Raw genomic sequence first — 21,690 nt, forward strand, 5'->3', positions numbered from 1 at the left:
CAGAAAATTTAATTTAATGTAAGTAGATTGTCCCACTATATCATACATAAATTAAAAAGTAATAGTTTGATGCGTTAATAAATTAAAACAAAAAGTTTGTTTATTCCAGCTAGAAATAAATGAAAGTTTTTTATCCTTTGGTTGAGAACGCTATTCTTAGGTAGTCTATTTTTTGGCCAAGAAACATTGTGTTAAAAATGAAAATTTTATTTTTTTTCCTTTTAATTGTAAAATAATCTACTAGTAAGTAATATTAAGAAATATTTACATTAAAATTTGTCTTATCTAAACAAAGTCAACCATAATAAAAAGAACAAAATTACTAACAATTATTCAGCATATGTCTTAAAAATATAGTTAAACATTTACTAGTTGCAGTCTAAACATAATTTTAAAAAAGCATGTTAAATGATTCTAGAAAACAGCGAATGATGCATATTAAACTGTCACCTCATATGAATGAAATATGAACCAGGGCTTTTACTGGATTTCCCTGATTAGTCGCAATTTTATTTAACAGTACTGATTTCTCGAATAAGTTTAGATAAATCATTAAAAAAACTGAATTTCCCTGGAACTTATTTTTTGTTATTACTCGATAACCGAAAGATTTTTTTTGTATGATAGGTCCTTTCACCAAATTTATGAGCACTTTCATTTAATAAGTATTAATTACTTCTTAACGGTTTTTGTTTTTAAAAGTATACAATTAAAATATTTATTTTAAAAAGTATTTTAGGTGTAAAAAGTTATAACTTATACCGTTACTTTGTAAATATGTCCTAACTTAGAAAATTAATTAATATATACTGGGAGAAATAGAAGGCATGATCTAACTTAAAATTATATAAGGTAAGCAAATTACTATTTATTTTTATTTTAAGTAGTCAAATTTAAAAGTATATGTTATCTATCAATAACTTTTTATCAATTTTGTTTTCAATCTCTTCTGTTTTTTATCTCATTAGATTATTACTATTTTTCAATTGTAACAGTTTAACTAAACAATAGTTGCTAATATTGTTAAGTATCACTTTACTATTAAGATACTTAGTATACCTTTTAGTTACTGATTTTTTACTTACTGCAGTTTAGTTTAATTATTGCTACTTAAATTACTGCTACTTTTAGTCACTGTTAGTAGCAATAAAGTTACTTAACTGCTAACTTGTTACAAAATGTGTTTTCGTATAATAGTTTTTAGCTTAATAAATTGTTAGTTAGATGCTTGTTAAGTTTTTTACTGTTCATAGTAATAATTTATTGCATTGATTTTGTTTTTAAGTTTGATATTTCAAAAAAAAAAGAATTATTAAGAATACAAAAGTGCTTAAAATTTTAAAGTGACTACACAAAATCTTGACAAGCTAAGTTGATATAGTTATAGTGATAGTTAGTTTAATCCTTAAAAAGGTATGTAAAAAAAAATATTAGAAAAGTTGTATTACCTTTTAAAGGATTAGAACTTATTATCTAACATGTTTAATTTTAGTTATCTTTATTATTCTTAGACTACATAATTTTATATTTTGAAATATTGTAATGAAATATTTTATTGTCAACTTAGTTTAAAAAATATGAGATAATTAATACATACTATAAAATTAGCTGACAAGCTGCTTTTGAAAATTGGTAAAAGATTAAAAATATTTGTAGCTTAAATCAGCAGTAACTTCATTGAACGTATTTGAAACTAAGTTATATTTCGGCAGCATTTTGTAAAACTTACAAGTTTTATCTATTTAATATAATTTATAACTTATATAATTTATAAAAAAATAAAAAAGATATAAAACTTTTGACCAGTACTTTTTAAATATGCACTTTTAGGTTGTGTTTAAAGTTTGTACCTTAAGTGGAAGACAGCAGTATTATTATGTTTGATTTTAAAGTGCTTGTATTACAATGTATTAAAGCTAACAATAGCCACCGGTTTAAATTAATTTAACTACTAAAATATTTTAAGCTTATGATCATTGACGACATCAAATAACATTTAACTTTCACCAAAATACAATATCGTTTTTTCAACTTTCACTTATACGTAAAATTATTAGTTTAGGCCGTTTAAAGTACTAACCAAGATAAGAAAAAACATATTTGAAAGCAACAGCTCGTTAATTTTATGATTGCCGTTTAAAATTATAGCTTAAAAACATAAAAATTATCCTAAAAGTAAAGTAAGGTATTTAAAACTTATAAATTGTAGTAATTATTGACTCTTTAGTTCAAAAAGTAGTTTAATTAAGTTTTGTTACAGTCAGATGATATTACTTAGAAATGTATTGCTTGTTTTGTAGCAAACCGTTTAACTGGGAAAGAATCAACATTTAACACAATAATAAATCACGCTTTTAATCAGATTTATAACTCTATCTACAAAATACCTTTTTACTAAATTTGTTGATAAAAGCATTAAAATATTTTTGAGTTTTGTTTAAGATATTATCAAAACTTATATTTGTTGAGCTAGTTGTTCAAAACTAAACAAATAACATAAACATGAAATGTATTTATTTAGTTCAGGGCTTCACAATATCATTTCCCTAATCGCCGACTTAACAAAAATTGAAATAAATCGCCTTCTTTTCTTATATATCACCCCTTTACTATTTAATTACACTTTTACTTTTTTCGCAATTTTAATCAAAAACTTATTAAGGGTGCGATATAGCCCACTTTTGAGCTCTGACTTAGTTTAAAGTTCAATTTTACTAATCTAAGTTTAATCACCAGTATAATACATATCAATATTTATTTTTAGTACTTCATACAAAACAATCTTCAATTGGATTCATTTCTCTTTTTATAAACTCTTCTACTTATTTAGTACACCAGCATTTAAGAACAAAAATTATTTTTTCAGATTTAAAGACAGTATAGACACTTTCTTTTTTATTTTAAAAACGTGTTAGCTTTTTCTGAAGACTAAAGTTTAAGTTTTACTTTTTTTGTGTTTGTGTTTTTAATTGTAATTTATACATAATTTTCACTTTAAAAAGTTTTACATAAAAAGGAAGGTAAAGTTAATTAAAAATAAATGTTGAAATATAACAAAAACTTATTTAGGTTGACAATTTGAAAAAAATTGCTTAACTGTTTACTTATTTTTTAACGAAAACTTTAGACTATAACAAAATTTAACTTTGCTTCTAAATATTTTCATTTATTTAAGAAAAGGTTTTCCTATATCTAAATCGATCTTTGTGAAAATATCGATTATCTGTACGAGGCTTTAAATGATAAAACTAACAAAGTAAACATTGTATTTAATACAAGCTATTACGTAAAAAAATATAAGACTTAATTTAGATAAAAATAGGCTTTATATTTTTAACTTGTTTAAGATGTGATGATAACTGAAAAAATTTTTGTATTTACGACATCAGAAACTTTTATTTTAATCAAAAACATTTTGATGTATTTAGAAAATTAAAACATCTTTTTAGTTACGTAAAAGCATTTTTTTTCTAATTTAAAAACAAGCTAGTATTCGTTTTACAGTTATATAATTTTTTATCACAGAAATAGTTGAACAAATTTTAACTGAGCTTACATGGTATAAAATTTTAATCTTATTTAGATTTATTAAAGGAATCTACTTGAATAAGTAGAAACAAAAAAACAAACAATTTGTCATAATAATAGTTTTTATTCAATTGTTTTTATTAACGTGATAGAACAAATCATATAGTTATAGAGTCAATGACTTTATAATAGCAAAAAAAATGCTTATTTAGTCTTACTCAACTATAATTTGGCTACTTTTATATAAAGTCGAGTTTTAATTAATTAAAATAATAGTTAATTACACAAAGTTATAATCATTTTTTTTAAATTGTAAAACTTTTGAATAGGCAAGTATTTGTTATAAAAAGTATAACTTACATTTACTCTTTATTATTATACTTGTTAGTATTGTTATTCTTTAATTTCAGAAAAGGTATTGATTAAAATGTAATAAGAGTTTAAACTTTTGCTAAAACAAAATAAACTGTAGCTAATGTTTTTCTATCATCCAGCTATTTTTAGGAGTATATTTGATTTAATGCAAATTATTTACAATGTTTGACAGTTGTTCTTTTTTAATTACACACAAAAGTTTGTATGACATCATTAAATTAAGTTAATTATTAACTTTAAGTTTACACAATACTACTTTGAAATATTCTATCTTAAGTTCCTTTAGAGCAGCGGACAGCAGTCTTTTATAAGTCTGAGGCCAGTTTTATTTAAATAAAATATTGTAGGCCGCAAAATTTAAAAAAAGTCTTCCGCGGGCTGAAATTATTGAAAATTATCGTAGTAATCAATACATAAGTACTATTCAAACCGAAAAATGTGATAAAATGAGCAATAATAAAGCACAATTAGTTAGACACTAATAAAATAAGAGCTTAATTTCAAGTAATTTTATTGTTTTAAAAAGTATGTTTTTAGCTGAGCAGTTCATCGCGGGCCGAATATTTTTGCTTTAAATGCCGACTTCAAGAGTTTGTTTTATACTCAGTTCAGAATTCAGAGTAGCTTAATTTGACAGTTGTTAAGTATGTTAAAAATATAATACGAGTAGTGTATATTGATGTTTCAACAAACATATCAGAGCTTAAATTTTTAGCCATCATGTTTACTTAGTTAGTGTGTTACTAAATTGTAGTTCATCTCTATTTGCGGACAAAAGTAAAAAAAAAAACTGAAGCTTTAAAAAGTAATTTAGTATATAACAAGCATACATAATATTTTTACATTTAAACCTATTGGTTTTATTTTAAAAACATACAGTGATTCGGATAAAAAAATTACAGTTTATCATAAGTTAAATAATTTGTAACAAGCTAAGATAACAATAATTAGAACAAGTTTAAAAACTACTATAATAAACATGCTATCTAACTTCTACTTTTTAAGTAGTTTAAACTAAACTGTATACATCCTCATAAGATAGAATAAAGTCTAAAAAAGTTAGTTATACTTCATTATGCTTAAAGCAAATATATTAAGAAAAAAGCAACACAAAAAGTATTTATCCACAATGTTTACTGAAGGAGTTGTGTTATTTTGTTGTAAACAGAAAAATTTTCGAAAATGAGCAATCAAATTATTTTCTTTTTTATAAGTTGCCTTGTTGTACTTGGTTTTAAATAATTTGAACTTTTTTTATAGCACGTAATTGTTATAAAAAATGTGTGTTTTATATAAAAGTTTTACAGAACAGTATTAGTCAAAACTTGTATAATTTTTTTAATGATTTTAACCATAAAAAAATCTTTTGTGATGATAAATTAAGCACTTGCAATTTAAAGTATAAAGTTTTTAATGTTATAATTAATTGTTATAAGTTTTATAGAAATAGTTAGTATGATGACAGCTTAAGTTGAACTGTTTAGAGATAAATTTTAATTTAACATATTGATTATGATATACTTTTTTATTAAAAAATATGTATAGGGTTTCTTAATTTTTATATCGACTAATGTCATAAATACTTAAATATTTTTTTGAGAATGGGGCATTAAAGTTCTGAACCAAAATCATAAAAAGTAGAAAGCAGACATAGATTAGCTCAAAGCTGTATATCAAAAACAAAAGTTTTCATTAAAAGTAAAAGCTACAAAATATTCATATCAGACTTCAAAACAATTCTAGCAACAATTTAAACAGTTTATTTAATATAATGTCAATAACAAACCAATTTTCGATTCAACCTCAACCCAATTCTTTAATTACTTCAATAGCTCATATACCAAAATGGAAAATAAAACTCATGCACAAAAGGAAACAGCTTCAAAAGTCTAAAAGTGAAATTGCGGTAAGTGTTAAACAAGCCCATTTTAATTCATTATTACGGAAATAAAACCATACTTTTCAACAAACTATTGTCAAACGTAAAAGTCAAGTTTACTTTTTGAATTGGTTAAAGTTAATAATAAATTAAAGTTTTACCTGGAGAAAAATAGACTCGGTCAGCTAAATGTTATATAAAAACGAAAAAATGTATATGAATAATTAATAAAACAACAGTGACGGTTTGAATTTTTAGCAGCTTTTATTTATTCTAAAGTAGCCACTCCAGCTAACAAGATCAAAATGATTTTGTTACAAGTGCTTTTATAATGTTAAGTTTGTGTGTTGTATGAATTTCAATTGTCTAAAAAACATAAAAGCAGTTTTTCTATTTAAAACATATTATTAATTTCAGCATATACTTGAAAAACACCTAAGAACTTTTGCATGTTTAGAAAGCTTATTTATTGCAGTATACAAACAAATAATTATGTTTTTTAATGTATACAAAAATTTCTTACCTTCCTTAGTTAATTGAAGCTTGTAGAAAACTATGTTAAAAATTATATTAGACAATAGCAAGACTTTTTGTTTGGGTATGGAGGAAAGCTTTATATAAAACAAACAGTGCCATAAAAACACTGCTCAAAGAATTTTAAATAGTTTTATAAAATAAAGAATTAACTTTTTAATTGGTTATACTAAAAAATTTAGATAAAGAAAAGAAGTTTTGTTATATAGATTTTTTCAACTTAAAAAATGACAATGGTAAGTAAATTATTTTAAAAATTAAATTTTTTAATTGTTTTTTTAATATTTTATATATTTGACTGTAAAAATTTAAATTTTTATTGTATTTTTTTGTTATTTTTAATTAAACTATGAACAAAAAAGTTTTTAAGTTGTGTTTTTTTTAAAAGGAAAATATTTTTTTTGTCCAAAAATTAATTATGTACAATTTAAACAATCTTTGCGAGCTTTTAAGTTTAAATATAGTCTTAGGTAAAGTTTACATTTTTTAGATTCCTTCGTGGAAAATTGAACTGATAAAAAAGCTGAAAGAAAACTCAGAAAATCAAAAAATGAAGACAGATCCAAATGTACCTGTAATTGAGGAAAACATTGTTAAGGTATGAAAAAAAAAACAATCATGGTTTAAGACAAGATTAACAATAAAAATAAATAATAATTATGAATAGATTTAAATTTAGGAAAACTTATAAAATAAAATTAGTTTGGCTCAGAATTTGAATTAAAAAAGTTTTTAAATACAATAAGTCTTTGTTGAGTTGTTGTCAGTAGTGAAATTATAACTTGTATTAGTTAAATGGATAACTTAAAAAAGCTACAGTCTCAGAACTTTTAGATTAGAAAATTATATTTCTTTAATCTATCTAAACTACTTTAATCGTAGCGTAGAATTTTAGAGATTTAGACGTTGAAGTGATTCCAACTTATAACTTTTAATTCTCGCATTTACCAGCTTCCGTAGTTGTTTATTTAATAAAAAATATAATAATCAGGATTAAGTACTTCACAAAGGTATTTTATTTACTTTACGAAACTAACGTCAATTAAATAAATGCTCACATACTTTGTTTAGAATTCTTATTTTAATAATTTTTAATTAATAATCAAAGAGTTATTTTTGATTATCTAGTTAATGTTTATAAACTTATTATGATTTTTTTTAAGTGCTTAAATCTTTTCAGATTGAATTCAATATAGCTTTGGTTTTCTTAAGCGTATTCTATTTGTAAAAATATAGTATATATATATATATACTAGTTTTTTAAGAAGATCATCAAATTTAAATAGACTTCTAATTTTATTTAAGTGAGTTATCATCATAAGATATACTAAAAATTAATTATGATAATTCAAAAGTATTTAAAAGCAAAATAAATCAAAAAATGTAACATTTTGTATAATAAATAATCTATGAATTAATATTAAACTCTTTTTTTATATTTTAAATATGTTTATTATACTATGTTTTAAAACAAATCTAAGTTTAAAACTAAGAAAAACATATTTTTAATAAAAGTGTGTAGTTTAACTCTAAAAGTGTATATATAAGCATTTAAGTTAAATGTGTACAACAGATAGACCATTGCGTAAAATATAAACTTGTATAAGGTGTTTAAGTACCGTTAAACAAATAGTCAAAGTCTAATTTGTATAAAATAAACAATAAACTGAGAAACTTACTTTCGATCAGGTACTTTGATCTGTTTACTATTGTTAATATTTGTATTAGCTCTAATTTAATCGGATGGTTTTGGCATGTAAATTTACTATTGTCATTCATATTAGCAGTTGATGTTTGATAATTATGACAGCTTATTAATTAGAAAGAAGAAATATCAGATGGTTTGCTATAAATATAAAAACAAGACTAATTTATGACTTAATACTTCAAAGCAACGAAAATTTTTATTAAAAAGATATATAATTTTAAAAGTTTTAATTTTTTTGTTAGGAAAAAGTACAAGTTTATAAATTGGACTAAGTATAAATATTTTAGAAGTTTTTGACCCATGAAATTGTTTTAGATTTTAATATTGTTCCTTCTAAATAACTTTAACTTTCTTTGTTTACATGATTTAAGTAAGTATCTTCATTAAGTTTTTGCTTTAAAATAAAAAAGTTAAAGTTTCGTAATAAATTTATTTATGCTCATAACTTCTATAAAAAATTTAAGATGAAATTAATTAAAAAAGTATGACTCAATTGTTTAAAACAAAATAGTTAAGTAGAATCGAAATGACGTAGTTTCGATGACAAATTGCTTGCTACGCATTCGATGTCATAACTTACTTTCTTTATCTCTCGCCCTGAAGCATTGAAGCAGTGTAGATTTTTACTTTGCTTTATGTTTTACTGCATTTAGCTCAGTTTAAAATCATAATCTTAATTTTAAAACAAACAAGCATGAGGTAAATTTAACTTAATTATTTGTAGAGTTTTGTATGTAATTTTTTTTTAAATTTTATTATTTTAAACAGCTTTGTAATCATTAAAATTTTACAGCTTTAGTAAAAGATATTTCAGGCTTTATTTGTTGATTTTGTTATTAAACATATGCTGTTTTGATTGTATGTTACAAATTAGTGTAAAAAAGCAAACTTGTTAAGTTTATAAAAATATTTGTTATTAGAACACAACAAAAATGCTGCATCAATAAGTTGTTTATTTATATATACAAGAAAAAAAAAGTAAACAAAACTATAACACTAAAAAAAAAGCTTTAAAATGCAACTAAGACTGTTTTTCAATGTAAAACAAGCTTAGTCTATATTAAAAAAAAACAAATGACAAATACAATGAGAAATCTACAAACTAAAATAATTTTCATGGAAATTCACTCATGCATTAATTGAGAAAGTTTCAAGTTTATTGTTTCAAAAATGACTATTTACATACTGTTTTAAAAGCTAAGATTAATTTGCTTTCAAACTAAAAGTTTTTTTGTGTATAAGGTTTTTTTATTGTACAATGAAAGCATTTTTTTGGAAAACCTAATAAGTTAAATGGGATAAAACTTAATAGAGTGATTTGTATGTTTTTTATACTTATGTAAAAAAAGACTTTGTTTTGTTTTTCTCAATTAAAAAACAAAAAAATGAAGTAAATTATAAATAAAATTGTTAACACGGATGTTGTTCTTGATTTGTTTTTCAAGACAGTTTATTTTTTCTAAGGCAATTTAATACTTTAGCTACAAGGAAACTGAAAAAAAAGTAAACTGCGTTTAAAAAGTAGTATAGCTAAGTGCTTGCTAACCTTTCTTAAAAAATAAGAAGGTCACTTTAAGAAAACTTGATTAGGACAAAATAAAATAGTTTAGAGAAAAAAAAGACTTTATATAAGATAAAAGCCGAACAGTCAAAAATAATTATGGGGTAAGATAACCAATTAAATTTTGTTCACTTTTTTTTGTGATCATTGAAATACCTCAAAAAATTGTTTTTTTAATTCTCAGGCGACGCTTCAATTTACAATTAACAAAGCGAAGCAAACAGCTCTTTGTGTTTGAACATAAGCTTAACATTTAAGGTATTCAACTTAAATAAACACCTATTTATTAAAATGATAAACCTTTTAAAGTATAAGGTTTAAATTCTTAAAACATGATAAATTTAATAATATGCTATAATAATAATAAATAAATAAATAAATAAATAAAATAATATGCTGCCAAGTTCAAAATAAAAACGAAAAGTTTAGTCATTAGTGCTATCAAAATATTTTGAAATAAAATATTTATACGTTTGTTATACATGTTTCTTATCAGTAATTTACCAGAAAAATATAACTGTTTGGTTTATTCAGATTGTGTAATTTAAAAGATAAGCTTGAAAAGTGTTTAATGTTTCTGGTATTTTTGCAACGATAATATTTTTGCAACGATTTATCAAAGAAAAAGTATTGTCAAAACTAGGAGAAATATTTGATTCATTAACTTGATTACTATAAAAACAAGATAAATTTTATACTTTTATTAAAACATAGTTTCGAATTAGTTTTTTTGAACACAAAATTTGTATCAACTATTTAATTAAACAATAAAATTAAAACTAGTAAGCTGTAAGGATTAGTTATAGGCCCACAATAAATTTTAAACGTTTATAAAGTAGAAACATAGTAAAAAGTAAACTATTATTTTAGTTATATAGTATACAAGATTTCGTTTGTACAAATAATTTACAGATTAAACACATATTAACATCCCTAATACATCTTAGTACAATTAAAAATAATTAAAACAGTTTTACATTCTTTTAGAATAAAACAAAAGTTCTAAAAATGTGATTGATACTTTAACTACCAGTGTTTTAACTAAAAACTATACCATGTAAATAGCCATATGTCAAAACTTTGTATTTAATGTTTTTTGATAAAAATGTAATTTTTTCACTTTTTATAGGTTTCACAGAATATTTTTGTAATTAGAGAAACAAAAGAAAAGAAAAAGGAAAGTTCTGTTGATAGAATACCACAAAGATTTACGAATCAAAAGAGTTTCAATATACATCAAGTTGTACTACTAGAAGACGAAGTATGATTGTAGTTTCTTAAAGTTTTTGAAAAAAAGTGCTTAAACTAAATAGTATATATTTTAAACATCTTTTATCTTTTACTAATTTTTTTTTGATCGAACTAGTTTTTTGAAATTTCGATACAACTATTAGAAAAGGCATTGAAAACTAGTAAAGAAATTAATTTTCACAGATGCAAAGAAAAGAATTACCTGACCAAGGAATTGTTAACCGCCTTAAAAATAAGTTTAATGCAGAACCAGAGGAGACCACTTTAAACTGCAGAAAATCATACCAAAAACCATCTGAGTACATTCCTACAAGTAGAAATGCTCATAAAAACATTTTATCAAACAGAATAACAAACAAACAAGAAGTTAACGAACCTTCTGATTCAAATTTAAAATTAGACTTAGTAGGTTAGTATTTTTTCATTTTAGACATTGTTGTTATATGTTAATAAAACTAATTTAATTAATTATAACAAAATATTTTTTTACTATGAAATTTTCTTTGGTAATCTTTGGTAATTTCTATATTCAACTTTTTTTAGTTGGGTAGAAAAATACTTTTTAAGTAAAAAAGTGTCAAGACTAAAAAACCTTTATAGGAAATTGATTAGTTTTAATTTTGCTCACAGCAAAGATATTTGTTTTTATGTAAGTAGTTGTGTAAAAGTGTTTCATTGCTGATATAAAAAACAGTTTTTTTTGTAAATTAGACTAGCTTGTAATTAGTTAACATAGTTAAACAGTATATAATAAACTATTTTTAATCACCGCTAATTAGGTACTTTTAAGTAGTGTTTTTAAGTACTTAAAAAAGAAGTAGAATAAAATTTTAAATTTAAAGTAAACGTTGTAATTGATATTGATTGTTTATAAAGAAATAAATATTTTAAAATAATCAATTACTTTTTTAATTCAAAATACAAAAAGTTTTAGCAGGTAATATTTTTATTATGGTTTTACAAGCTCGTATATCAAATTTAAACACGGTTTATATAATATTAGTCTTCTTTGGACAATTCAACACGATATTTTTTGATTAAGTTTTTATTTCGAAAGTTTGTAATAAAAATATAAGATGGGTAAAGTAAGTATAGTAAAAATTGATGTAGTAAAGAAATGAAATAAATTTTTCACGTCAGCTAATAACAAGCTTGATAAAGTATAAATAAATAGATATGCAATTAATTTTCTTAATAAATTTTTAAAATTGTTTAAACAGAATTAAAAACACCAGAAGTTCTAACAATAAAAACACCCAAGTTGATGACGCAGCAGAACAGTTTGACGTCACAAAAACGAACCGAATACGCGAGAAGTAGGACAGCTAGCGTTGATCTTTTATCTCCGCGCAAGTTTAAACTGAGCACGAACTCAGTTGTTAAACCGCTGGAATCCGTTAAACCCGTCAAATTTAATCCGTCAGTTAGCAATTCTCAAAACTCGAATGTGCCTCCGAAAATTCCGGAAAGGAAATTCGCAGCTCCCAGTTTTTCCCCGATACCCAGAAAAGCACCACGGCTACCTCCAAGAAATAAAAAACTTGAACCAACTAAAACGAATATTGAAGAAAAACAAAAGATGAAAGCGGATTCTTACGAGAAGGCAGCTTCAGTTTGTCAAAAATATCCAGAACCTTTTATACCAAAAGAAAAGCAAGTAGCTATCGATTTACCAAAACCACCAATAAACAAAAAAGAAGTTATCGAAAGTTTTACAGATTCTGTAAAAAATTCCAACAACAAATCATCGAACGCAATTAAGCCAGCTTCTATACCATTAAAAAAGACCAAAGAAATCGAAAACATGACGATTTTGCAAGTTAGCAAACAACTTCCGATCATAGATGCTTCGAAGCTAGGTGAAGAAAAAGCAAAAGCGTACAAGGAGCTGATGGCTAACTCTAAAACATTCCAAATTACTCCAAAGTCTGCAAGAAATAAGTCAGCCGTCAAGACTACTGCAAAAGATAACTCACAGCAGCATAAAAGAAATCATACAAGACAGTCTGAAAAGTTAGAGACTAAAACGGAATTGAAAGCTAATGAGGTAAAACAGAAAGCATCTGCTTGTGAAAACTTCGAAGAAAATGCACAAAAAAGCCTAGTTGAAATTGATAAGAAGTTAAGTCACCCTGATTTAAAAAGCGATGTAATTAGTAGTACCGATGTTGAAAAGTCACCTAAAGAAAAAGTTTTGCAAGAAATTCCTCCGCAAGAACTACCAAAAAATACCCCAGAAAAGCAAAAGTTCCGTCCGAATGTTGTTTCAGCGCAATCAAAATTTAGTAACAACAATTTTGGTCAATTACGTTCAACAAGTACTCAAATAAAGCAGTCTGGACGAACGTTTACAATAAACCCGGGAAAATCCAGACAAAGAAGTCAAGCTATTAATAAGGTTTGAAAATCGAAATTTTCTAAAGTTTTTGATAAACAAAAATATAATGTAAACGGAAAAGTACATTTGTTTCAAAAATAAAACTAAACTTATAATATTTCACAACTTATAATTAATTGTATTGGTTTAAAAGCTTTTAAGTAAACTAATAAACTTCGTAAAATTTGAACTAATATATAATTTTTTAAGTTTTATTAAATGTTAACATGAAATATGTGTTGATTAAGTAACATGCAGTGAAAACAATCTTTTTCTATAAGTTGCAAAAATTATAAGAAATTATGTATAAACTGCAGACTTCCAACTCAGTGGGAGCAGAAGGGAGAAAAAACACGTTTACCGTAACACCTAAACAAAGGACCGAAGATGTTACAAACGAAAACAGTATAACCGTTAGTAGGAAACCTAAAGTGGACCAAATACAAGTAGTTGGCGGTTATGTCAAACTCGAAAGATCTTTGTTGAAGAATAGCAATAAAAATGTTGAAAAGGTTTGCTCACTTCATTGATTAGTTTTAGCTAAAATTTACAGAATTCGTATAAAAAACGGATAAATTTTCAGTCTAAAAATTTTAAATAAAAATCATATATGTTTCAACTAAATTTTTGTGAAACTTTTAGATTTTTCAACTTAAATTTCTTTTTTATACACAAACTCTTTTAGTTCACAATTCTTCGTTTCATATACAATTACTGCTTATTATCAATAAATGTTAAAAATTTTCTTATTTTCAAAATGAAGATAAATGCTATTAAACTAAAAAACTATTAACTTCAGTATCATACTTTTCAAAAGAGTATGTAATTAGTTTAAAAAAAAAAACTAGTAATTTAAAAAAAGTTTAAATACATAAAAAGTTTTATATTTGCTATTTTATATACGAAATTTACAGTTGATCTAAAATAACATTAATAATATTCTAGTCATTTGCAGAAACTAATAGTTTGTATTTGCAGAAAAAATCTGTGAGGTTTACAATAGAAAACGCGATATACCAAAATGGAAAAAACGAAAACTTTAATAACAATCATCAAGTCTTTAGAAGAAATATATTTGTTCCTACTAATGACGCTACAATTAATAGTTTCCGTAATGATATCGTTGGTGAAAAAGAAAATCACAAAGCTATACCTAGCAAACTACCTTACGGAAAAAATTGTGAGTAAAAACAATTCTATATAAAAAATATAATAGTGTTATGTTTTAATCAGAAAGATTTTTTCATTTCTTTGAGTTTCTTATGATAACGGATACAAGTTTATATTTAGATAAAATTTATACAGCATATAGCTTTTTAGAAGTGAAACACGTTTTTCAAGACTTACTATATGTCATTCAAACTATACAATCTCATAAAGACTAGACCGTTTTTAAAAGCTAATACTTTATAAAACTAATTTATCTAAAACGAAGATTAAGTGGTTTTAGTTTATTTTATAAAGATGATATGTAAATAAAATAAATCAGAGAAAGTTTAAAGGTTAAATAAAAATAGTTGTATAATGTATGTGGTGTCATCATGTTCGTTTAACCCGGTTTAAGATAATCCTGAAGTGAAAGTTGTTTACACGGTTTTTAAGGGCTGCCTTGCCCTTTTCCATTATGACGTATAATCTATTGTTACGTAAATATTTTGAATATCTTAAGAACTTCCTTTTGTTTGAAATGTAAAAAAAATCTTAAGAATTTTTGAAAATTTTACAGGATTATAGACTAAATTTAAGAAAGTTGTAAATGTTCTGAAAAATAAAGAAGTAAATCTATTTAAACACTTTTTAAACTCTAACTCTTTTATTTTTAAAAATATGTAACTGAGTTTTTATAAGTGATATACTCATTTATTATTTTAAAAGAATAAAAAAGGTCTAAGAAAATTTATTGTGATTTTTGGAGTTTAAAAAGGTTAAAGTGAGAGAAGTATAAGAAACATATATATAATAACATTTCTACGGTGGTCAAAACTTATAAAATTTTAAAGAAACATCAAAATTAAAGTCAACTGTTGTTAAGTCTTTTTTGTAAAGCTTTCTTAAATGTAAAAAAGCTATATAGTTTTTTTTTTTAGAATTCCAAGACTTGAAATAAGAAAAGCATTTGGTGGTCTACTTTTCCTTTAAGTTAAGCTGCATAAGACCTTTTTTTACGTTTCAATATCTACTTCCTATTTGTTATTTAATAAAAAAATACGGATATAAAATTGATTGTGACGTAAAGGTAAAGACAAAAAAGGTAAAGTTTTCTACCTTATTGAGAAACCTTATAAAATATTGCAGCAAAAGAAAAACTGCAGAGTCCACCAGGGAAACTTGACAATGATTTTGAGAGCTACATCGGAGAAACTGTCAACGAACCAAAGGAAGACGTCATAACCGAAGCTATTCCTTCACAAAATGATCATTTTTATAGTGATGCAATTAACAATGATTTGCTATTTTAACGTAATATTTTTTGTTTATATTTTTTAACTTATAACATTTGAAGCTATCTATTCACAAACTTTTTTCATATTTATTAAAGTAAGTATACTTAAATACTTTTATACAAGACATGGTTTTTATTAAATTTCGAAAAAGTGAATTTCTAAAAATATTACAATTTTTTTTTTTTTTTTGCCACCCTAAACTGTGTTTTTTAATGCCAAAGAAATTAACTTTTGGTAAAATAAATGTAAAACATTTTTGTACGATACTTTATCAACAATTATACTAAATACCTGCATTTATAGTACCTTTTACTGACAATTTATCACTATATGTTTTAACAATTACTACTATGATTTAACCAAATTTTACTAAATTTATTAGTTTGAAGAGCTAATTTTCCAATTACTAATTCAGAATTCCTATAACTAGTTTTTAAAATCAGTCTGTACTTTCTATTTTATAGATTCTTTTAAAGAAGTCTTAATTTTTAAAGTGTTTTTTAGTGAAACTTTGTGCAATTTTGTGTGTAAATGTTATGACGTATAATTAAAACTGAACATTTATATATGTATTGATTATTGAACGATATAAAAAAAACTCAAAAAGTTTGGTCTAAGGACCTGGTGTACAAAGGAACCTTTCGGTTATCGAGTCGTACACCACATGCTTACAAAGTTTCTTATGAGATATTACACATAATTTATTCTATCATTTTAATATTTAAATACTTAGTAATAAATCAGTCAATTAAATGAAAAAAAAGAAAAGAAAACTAAACGAAAATTAACTGAATTTTGTGTTTAAAAACTTACTGAAAAACTTGTCTAGTAACATAAGAATTAAAAAAACATATAGAACTTTAAATTAACTTATAATGATAAAAAATGCTAATAGCAAACATGTGAATACTTGAATGATAGGTTACAACTTCTTTAAAGAAGGTAAAAATGTAATACGCTGGAATATTTTTACGTTAAATTTTATCATTATTTTGTGCTAAAAGTGTTTTTGTTTTAATTAATTTTACTTGAACAGTAAAAATAATATACATTTGAATACATAAGTAAACTATTGTATAGTTTTGTAATAATTTTAAAAAAGTGAATTCTACCATAACTGAACTTAACTTTTATAAATGAATATATAAAGACAAGTACTGCAATACTTATGCTTTTACTAAGATAAAAAACAATAATAATGTTAATGATAATAACAACAGTATAATTCCTTCTACTTAAAAAAAAACTTTTTTTTTGAATACTTGTCTAAGTCTAAAATAGTAATAATAGAAAGCAAATAATATTTGCAAACATAAAAAAGAAGAATTTTTTTTCTTTGATTTCCTTAGAGAAAGAAATTTTTTAACATAACTTTGCTTGAAACAGTTATCTCAGCTTACTATTTAAATACTTAATTTTCTGTTAAAGTATATACATATATAACTGTTTATTTTTGCATGCTAAAAAATCAAAAAGTTTGTTAGTATTCTGAACTTAATTAAAAATAGTAATCTTGAAAAATAATCTAAAGAATAACCAGATAAAAAATGCTGCAATCTAGACTAAACCACTGTTAGTGTAACCAAAAAAATCAACTTTTGAACAAAAAAAATGTTGAGTATTAAATGACAAATACTATTAACTCCTTAAGCAAAAGTAAATAGACGAGTAGCAATGATCACTAATGACCTTGATAATCACTATTTAGTAGATAACTTTTAATTTCATCCTGGAACTTTCCAAAATGACTTATATTTTTCAAACATAATGGTAGCTTAATCCATAACTTACTTCCTTGGTAGGATAGCGATATATGACCTATTTTGAATCTAGGTAGGAAAAAAATTGTTTCTGAAGACCTCGTATGACAATTATGGACACTTTTTATATTTTGTAGTAACTATTAAAGTTAGCTGGTAACAAACTATTGTTAAACTTAAACATAAACAGACCTAACTCTTATACATACAGACTTTTTGCATCTAATATTTTTTCTGAGTTTTTAATTCTCTTACACTATCATCATATTTCTTATAATGTATGTATGTTTATGAGAACATTGATATCATTTATACATTTTTTATTTGCTCTTTCCCAGTACAACAAGCCATATCTAACATTGCTCATAAGCAAAGAACTAAAGATCAAATATAATGCTTTTTCATTTAAGAAGTGTCTAGTTTTATATAGTATACCCAATGTTTATTGTAATTTTGTTTTTATAGCTTCTATGTGTTCTGACCATTTTAAATTTCTATCTATAATTATTCCCAAACATCTAAGCTACTTGTGTTTGTTATAGCTGATTTACCTATTTTTACATCAAGATCTATATTTTTCCAAAAACTATTTTTTGATTGATGTAGCATCATGCTTCTGGTTTTATTAATGTTTAGTTTAAGTTTGTTTCCCGTAAGCCAATTTGATACTTTTTTTAGTTCTGTATTTAACATTTTATTATCATTTAAGTGTGTGTTTTTTGAATGTTTTGTATAGCATTGTATCATCTGTAAAGTTGAGAACGCTAAGACTGTTATTCTGTAAGTCATTTATATGTATTAGGAATAATAACGGCCCTAATACTGAGCCTTGTGGTATCCCAACTTCATTATTTTCACAGGTTAACTCATATCCTACAAAGCTAAATTGTTTCTTTCCATCTAGATATGAACTAATTAGTAGATGCATATTTCTTCTCACACAATAAAAATCCAATTTCCTTAGTAAGATATTTCTATCTACACTATCAGATGCTTTACTTAAATCTAAAAAAACTACGCAGACTGCGATTCCTTTATCAAAATTGGACAGAACCCCTTCAACAAATTCAGACAAAGCTAAAGTGGTGGAATGATTCTTTCGGAAGCCAAACTGAGAATTAATTAAGCTTTATTTTTAGTAAAAAACTGTACAGGCGATTATAGATTACTTTTTCAATTATTTTATTTAAATTAGATAGATATGAAATTGGTCTATAATTTCCTGGTAATGTTTTTAATCCTCGTTTGAGAAGTGGTATTACTTTCGCAAATTTTAGGCTACTTTAATAAACACCTTCATAAAATGGTTAAGTAATTTGCTTAGTATTGGGGATATAGAATTGTTTATTTTCCTAAAATTACCACAAAATAAGATTATAAATCATAAATATTTTTTTCGACAAGCCTTTATTAATATAAAAACTCATAGAGTACACTTTTCTATCTGGAAACTTACAAATCGATAATTTTTTTAACATAGCACATATCACAATTTTTTTATACAATATTATCATTCTAGTTATAAGTAAGGTTTAATGTCATTTATCCTAAAATATAAATCCTTTCATATCAAAAATACACTTTTTTTTTAAACAGGTAATGATGCAAACTTTTAAAGTACACATAGTTTTTTCAATACTTTGTTATTTAGTTGAAAATGTGTGAATTAGTTTTACTAAATCAGTCATTAAATATCTTTAGTATAGAATAAAGTCAAAGTTAGTGTATCTTTAACTAATGAAAAAAGCGTTAAAGTATAACTAACCAAAACAGTTTTGTTTTTAAATGTTTTTTTGTTTAGGTATTAATTTATATGAGTTTAATGTGGGTTTTTATTAAACATTTAAATGGATAAAACTTATCATTTCAATGCTCATGTATTATAATAAAATATAGGTTATTATTTTCAAAATAAAACACAGAATGGTTAGCTTTAAAATTGCTCTATAAACTAAGTTTTTGATACTTACACGTGGATATTTAGTACTTATTGTGAACATTGTGTAAACTACAAATTAAACATAAACAAAATCTGAAAAAAAAGAAATACACTAAGCTAAAATTAAAACTAACGTTTATTTAAAATTTTGCACTCATTTAAAAGTTCAACATTACAGTTTACACTCGTTTGATTTATAGTATGAAAATAGTAATAATGTTTCTGACGTTTAGTTTTGAACAACTTAGTTGCGTCATTTTTTCGGCTGTACCCAGTAAGTTAATAAGTTACTTAAACCCGCTTGGATACACAGAAAACAGCGGGTCTCTCAAGACTGTGTCTGCCTGAAGGGTCGAAATAAAACAAAATTTTCCAAAAACTGTTGTTGATGGTCGTGTAGTGTAGCTTAATGGTTATAAGTGATATCACTTAAACTTTGCTAAAGGTACCCGAAATGTTGCTACTACTAGTAAGTAGAAGTCAACATGAAATTATCCCGTAGTTAAATTGATAACTCACAATAAAAATATATACATATTACCCTAAAAATTGTTTTACAGATTTTCAAAGCATTTAAGATTTATTAGCAAAAGTTGTACAAATAAACACATAACAATTATTAAGTAGACTAAAAAAAGTATTGTTAAATATACATTTATATTGTATTAAATTTTTAGTATCATTTTTATTTGTTATTATTTCGTTTAATTGATTGTTTTACTACCAAAGATTTGAATATTTAAATATTAAAAAAACTATGTGTAATAGCTCGTAAGAAACTTTATAAGCATGTGATAAGCGAAAGGTTCCTTTGTACACCAGGTCCTTAGACCAAACTTTTTGAGCGCTTTTTTTATGTCGTTCAATAAACAATACTATTTGTTTTCATTTATCCTTTTAAAAGAACTGTTTTCTTTTGAATGTTTATGTTGTGTAAATAATTGTACGGTGTTTTTTTTTGTTCTGACTCTCTTTTGTTTAGTGATGTTCTTCTGTTAATTTTTTTGATGTTAAACTTTTTTAAGCTGAATAAATTACAACTTTTTTTGGTTTTGTTTTCGTTTAACACATTCAAAGTTGAAGTTTTTTGGTCTTGCCTTTTATGTTCATTATATAGTTTATTAACTTTACGCTATATAAATTGTCTTATTTTAAATATTTTTGTAGTTTCAGTATTTATTCTTAAATGTGACTATATCGATCCTACGTAATTTTTTACTATGTTGTCTGTTTTTATTACTGCTTTATAAATTAGGTTGCTTGCGGCTATTAATCAACAGGTCTTGTTAGTTTATGTAACTACAGCTTATTTCTTGTTTTTTATCGGTTTGATTGTTTTATATTTTTTATTAAAGATAAAAAAAATTTTGAGAAATTTAATACAAATAAACTACAATTTTAAGGTAATTCTGTTAAATAGTTCATGATCGTGAAGATGAGTCTTGTCGAGCGATGATTTATTTGGTGGATTAAAGTGTATTTTTTCTGTCTTGACTGAAAGATAAATAATAAGTACAAGAATGTTAGTTTTTTTTAAATTTTCCGTTAGTGAATAATAAGCTGTTGTATTAGTTTTTGATATACTATTTTTTGTTTAATTTTCAAAAAGTTGTATTTAGATATACATAAATTCGATACAACAATTTTACACGATTTTTTTTTAAACTCAAATCAATATTCAGTTATTTCTTTTATATCAGTATAACTTTGTCCATTTAACACAACTGTATAGATTTTTTGATATTAATTACAGAGTAACACAAGAAAGTAAACTCATTCAAATCAAGTTAAATATTTTCAAATTTTCAAAAGTATAATATAAATTTATATTTTTTTGTTTTGTTTTACTGTTGCTTTGTAGTTTTTACATACTTAATTAGTAAAACAAAATTTAGGAATAGCAAATATTAATTAAAAATATCTCAAGTAATATATTATTTTACAAAAGCTTTAAAAACTTAAAATTCAGATAAGAAGCATTAGTTTTTCAAAAAACCTTATTGAGTTTTTAAAAATAAAATGGTATTGAAGTAACTTCTAATTATTCTTAACTCTGCGTTTTGATAATTAAAATTTGCTTTGTTTTTTTTTGTACAAAAACAGTTTTAAAATATACGAGGAAAACATATTTTTTTTCATTTTTTAACTACTAACTTTTAAACTCAATTTGACTTTAGAAAATCTTAAAATACTATATATTATTTTGATGTACGTGAAACAGTTTGTAGTTTAAATAAAAAATATATAGTAGTATAAGAGTTTTAAGTATATAAGTGAGTTGTAAACTACACCATTTAATTTAACACTCCAGTAGTTTGAACAAAATATTTTAAT

The 21,690-nt window shown here is 24.1% G+C and overlaps 1 protein-coding gene across 2 annotated transcripts; it reads left to right on the forward strand.

The window, feature by feature from the left end:
• Window positions 1-5,704: 5,704 nt before the first annotated feature.
• LOC145829179 (uncharacterized) lies at window positions 5,705-16,217 on the forward strand. Of its 2 annotated transcripts, XM_082936902.1 has the most exons (8): window positions 5,705-5,809; window positions 6,807-6,914; window positions 10,715-10,846; window positions 11,020-11,245; window positions 12,057-13,234; window positions 13,531-13,725; window positions 14,192-14,393; window positions 15,509-16,217. In XM_082936902.1, exons 1-8 carry the CDS (start codon window positions 5,765-5,767, stop codon window positions 15,670-15,672), a joined length of 2,250 nt encoding a protein of 749 aa, XP_082793028.1. In that variant the 5' UTR covers window positions 5,705-5,764; the 3' UTR covers window positions 15,673-16,217. The 2 variants fall into 2 exon arrangements, with proteins under 2 accessions (XP_082793028.1, XP_082793029.1); XM_082936903.1 differs by lacking the exons at window positions 5,705-5,809; window positions 6,807-6,914 and adding an exon at window positions 8,662-8,723.
• Window positions 16,218-21,690: the final 5,473 nt, after the last annotated feature.

This window comes from Thalia democratica, chromosome 2 (genome assembly GCF_965202585.1).
Source record: "Thalia democratica chromosome 2, ktThaDemo2.hap1.1, whole genome shotgun sequence".
Taxonomy (NCBI): Eukaryota; Metazoa; Chordata; class Thaliacea; order Salpida; family Salpidae; genus Thalia; species Thalia democratica.

What these genes read in the sequence shown, in the direction of transcription:
- LOC145829179 (XM_082936902.1), top strand. Translation starts at nt 5,765, where the DNA reads ATGCACAAAAGGAAACAGCTTCAAAAGTCTAAAAGTGAAATTGCG. An exon ending in AGTCTAAAAGTGAAATTGCG is followed by an intron (nt 5,810 to 6,806) that starts GTAAGTGTTAAA and finishes TACATTTTTTAG; the next exon opens with ATTCCTTCGTGGAAAATTGA. An exon ending in TTTAAAATTAGACTTAGTAG is followed by an intron (nt 11,246 to 12,056) that starts GTTAGTATTTTT and finishes TTGTTTAAACAG; the next exon opens with AATTAAAAACACCAGAAGTT.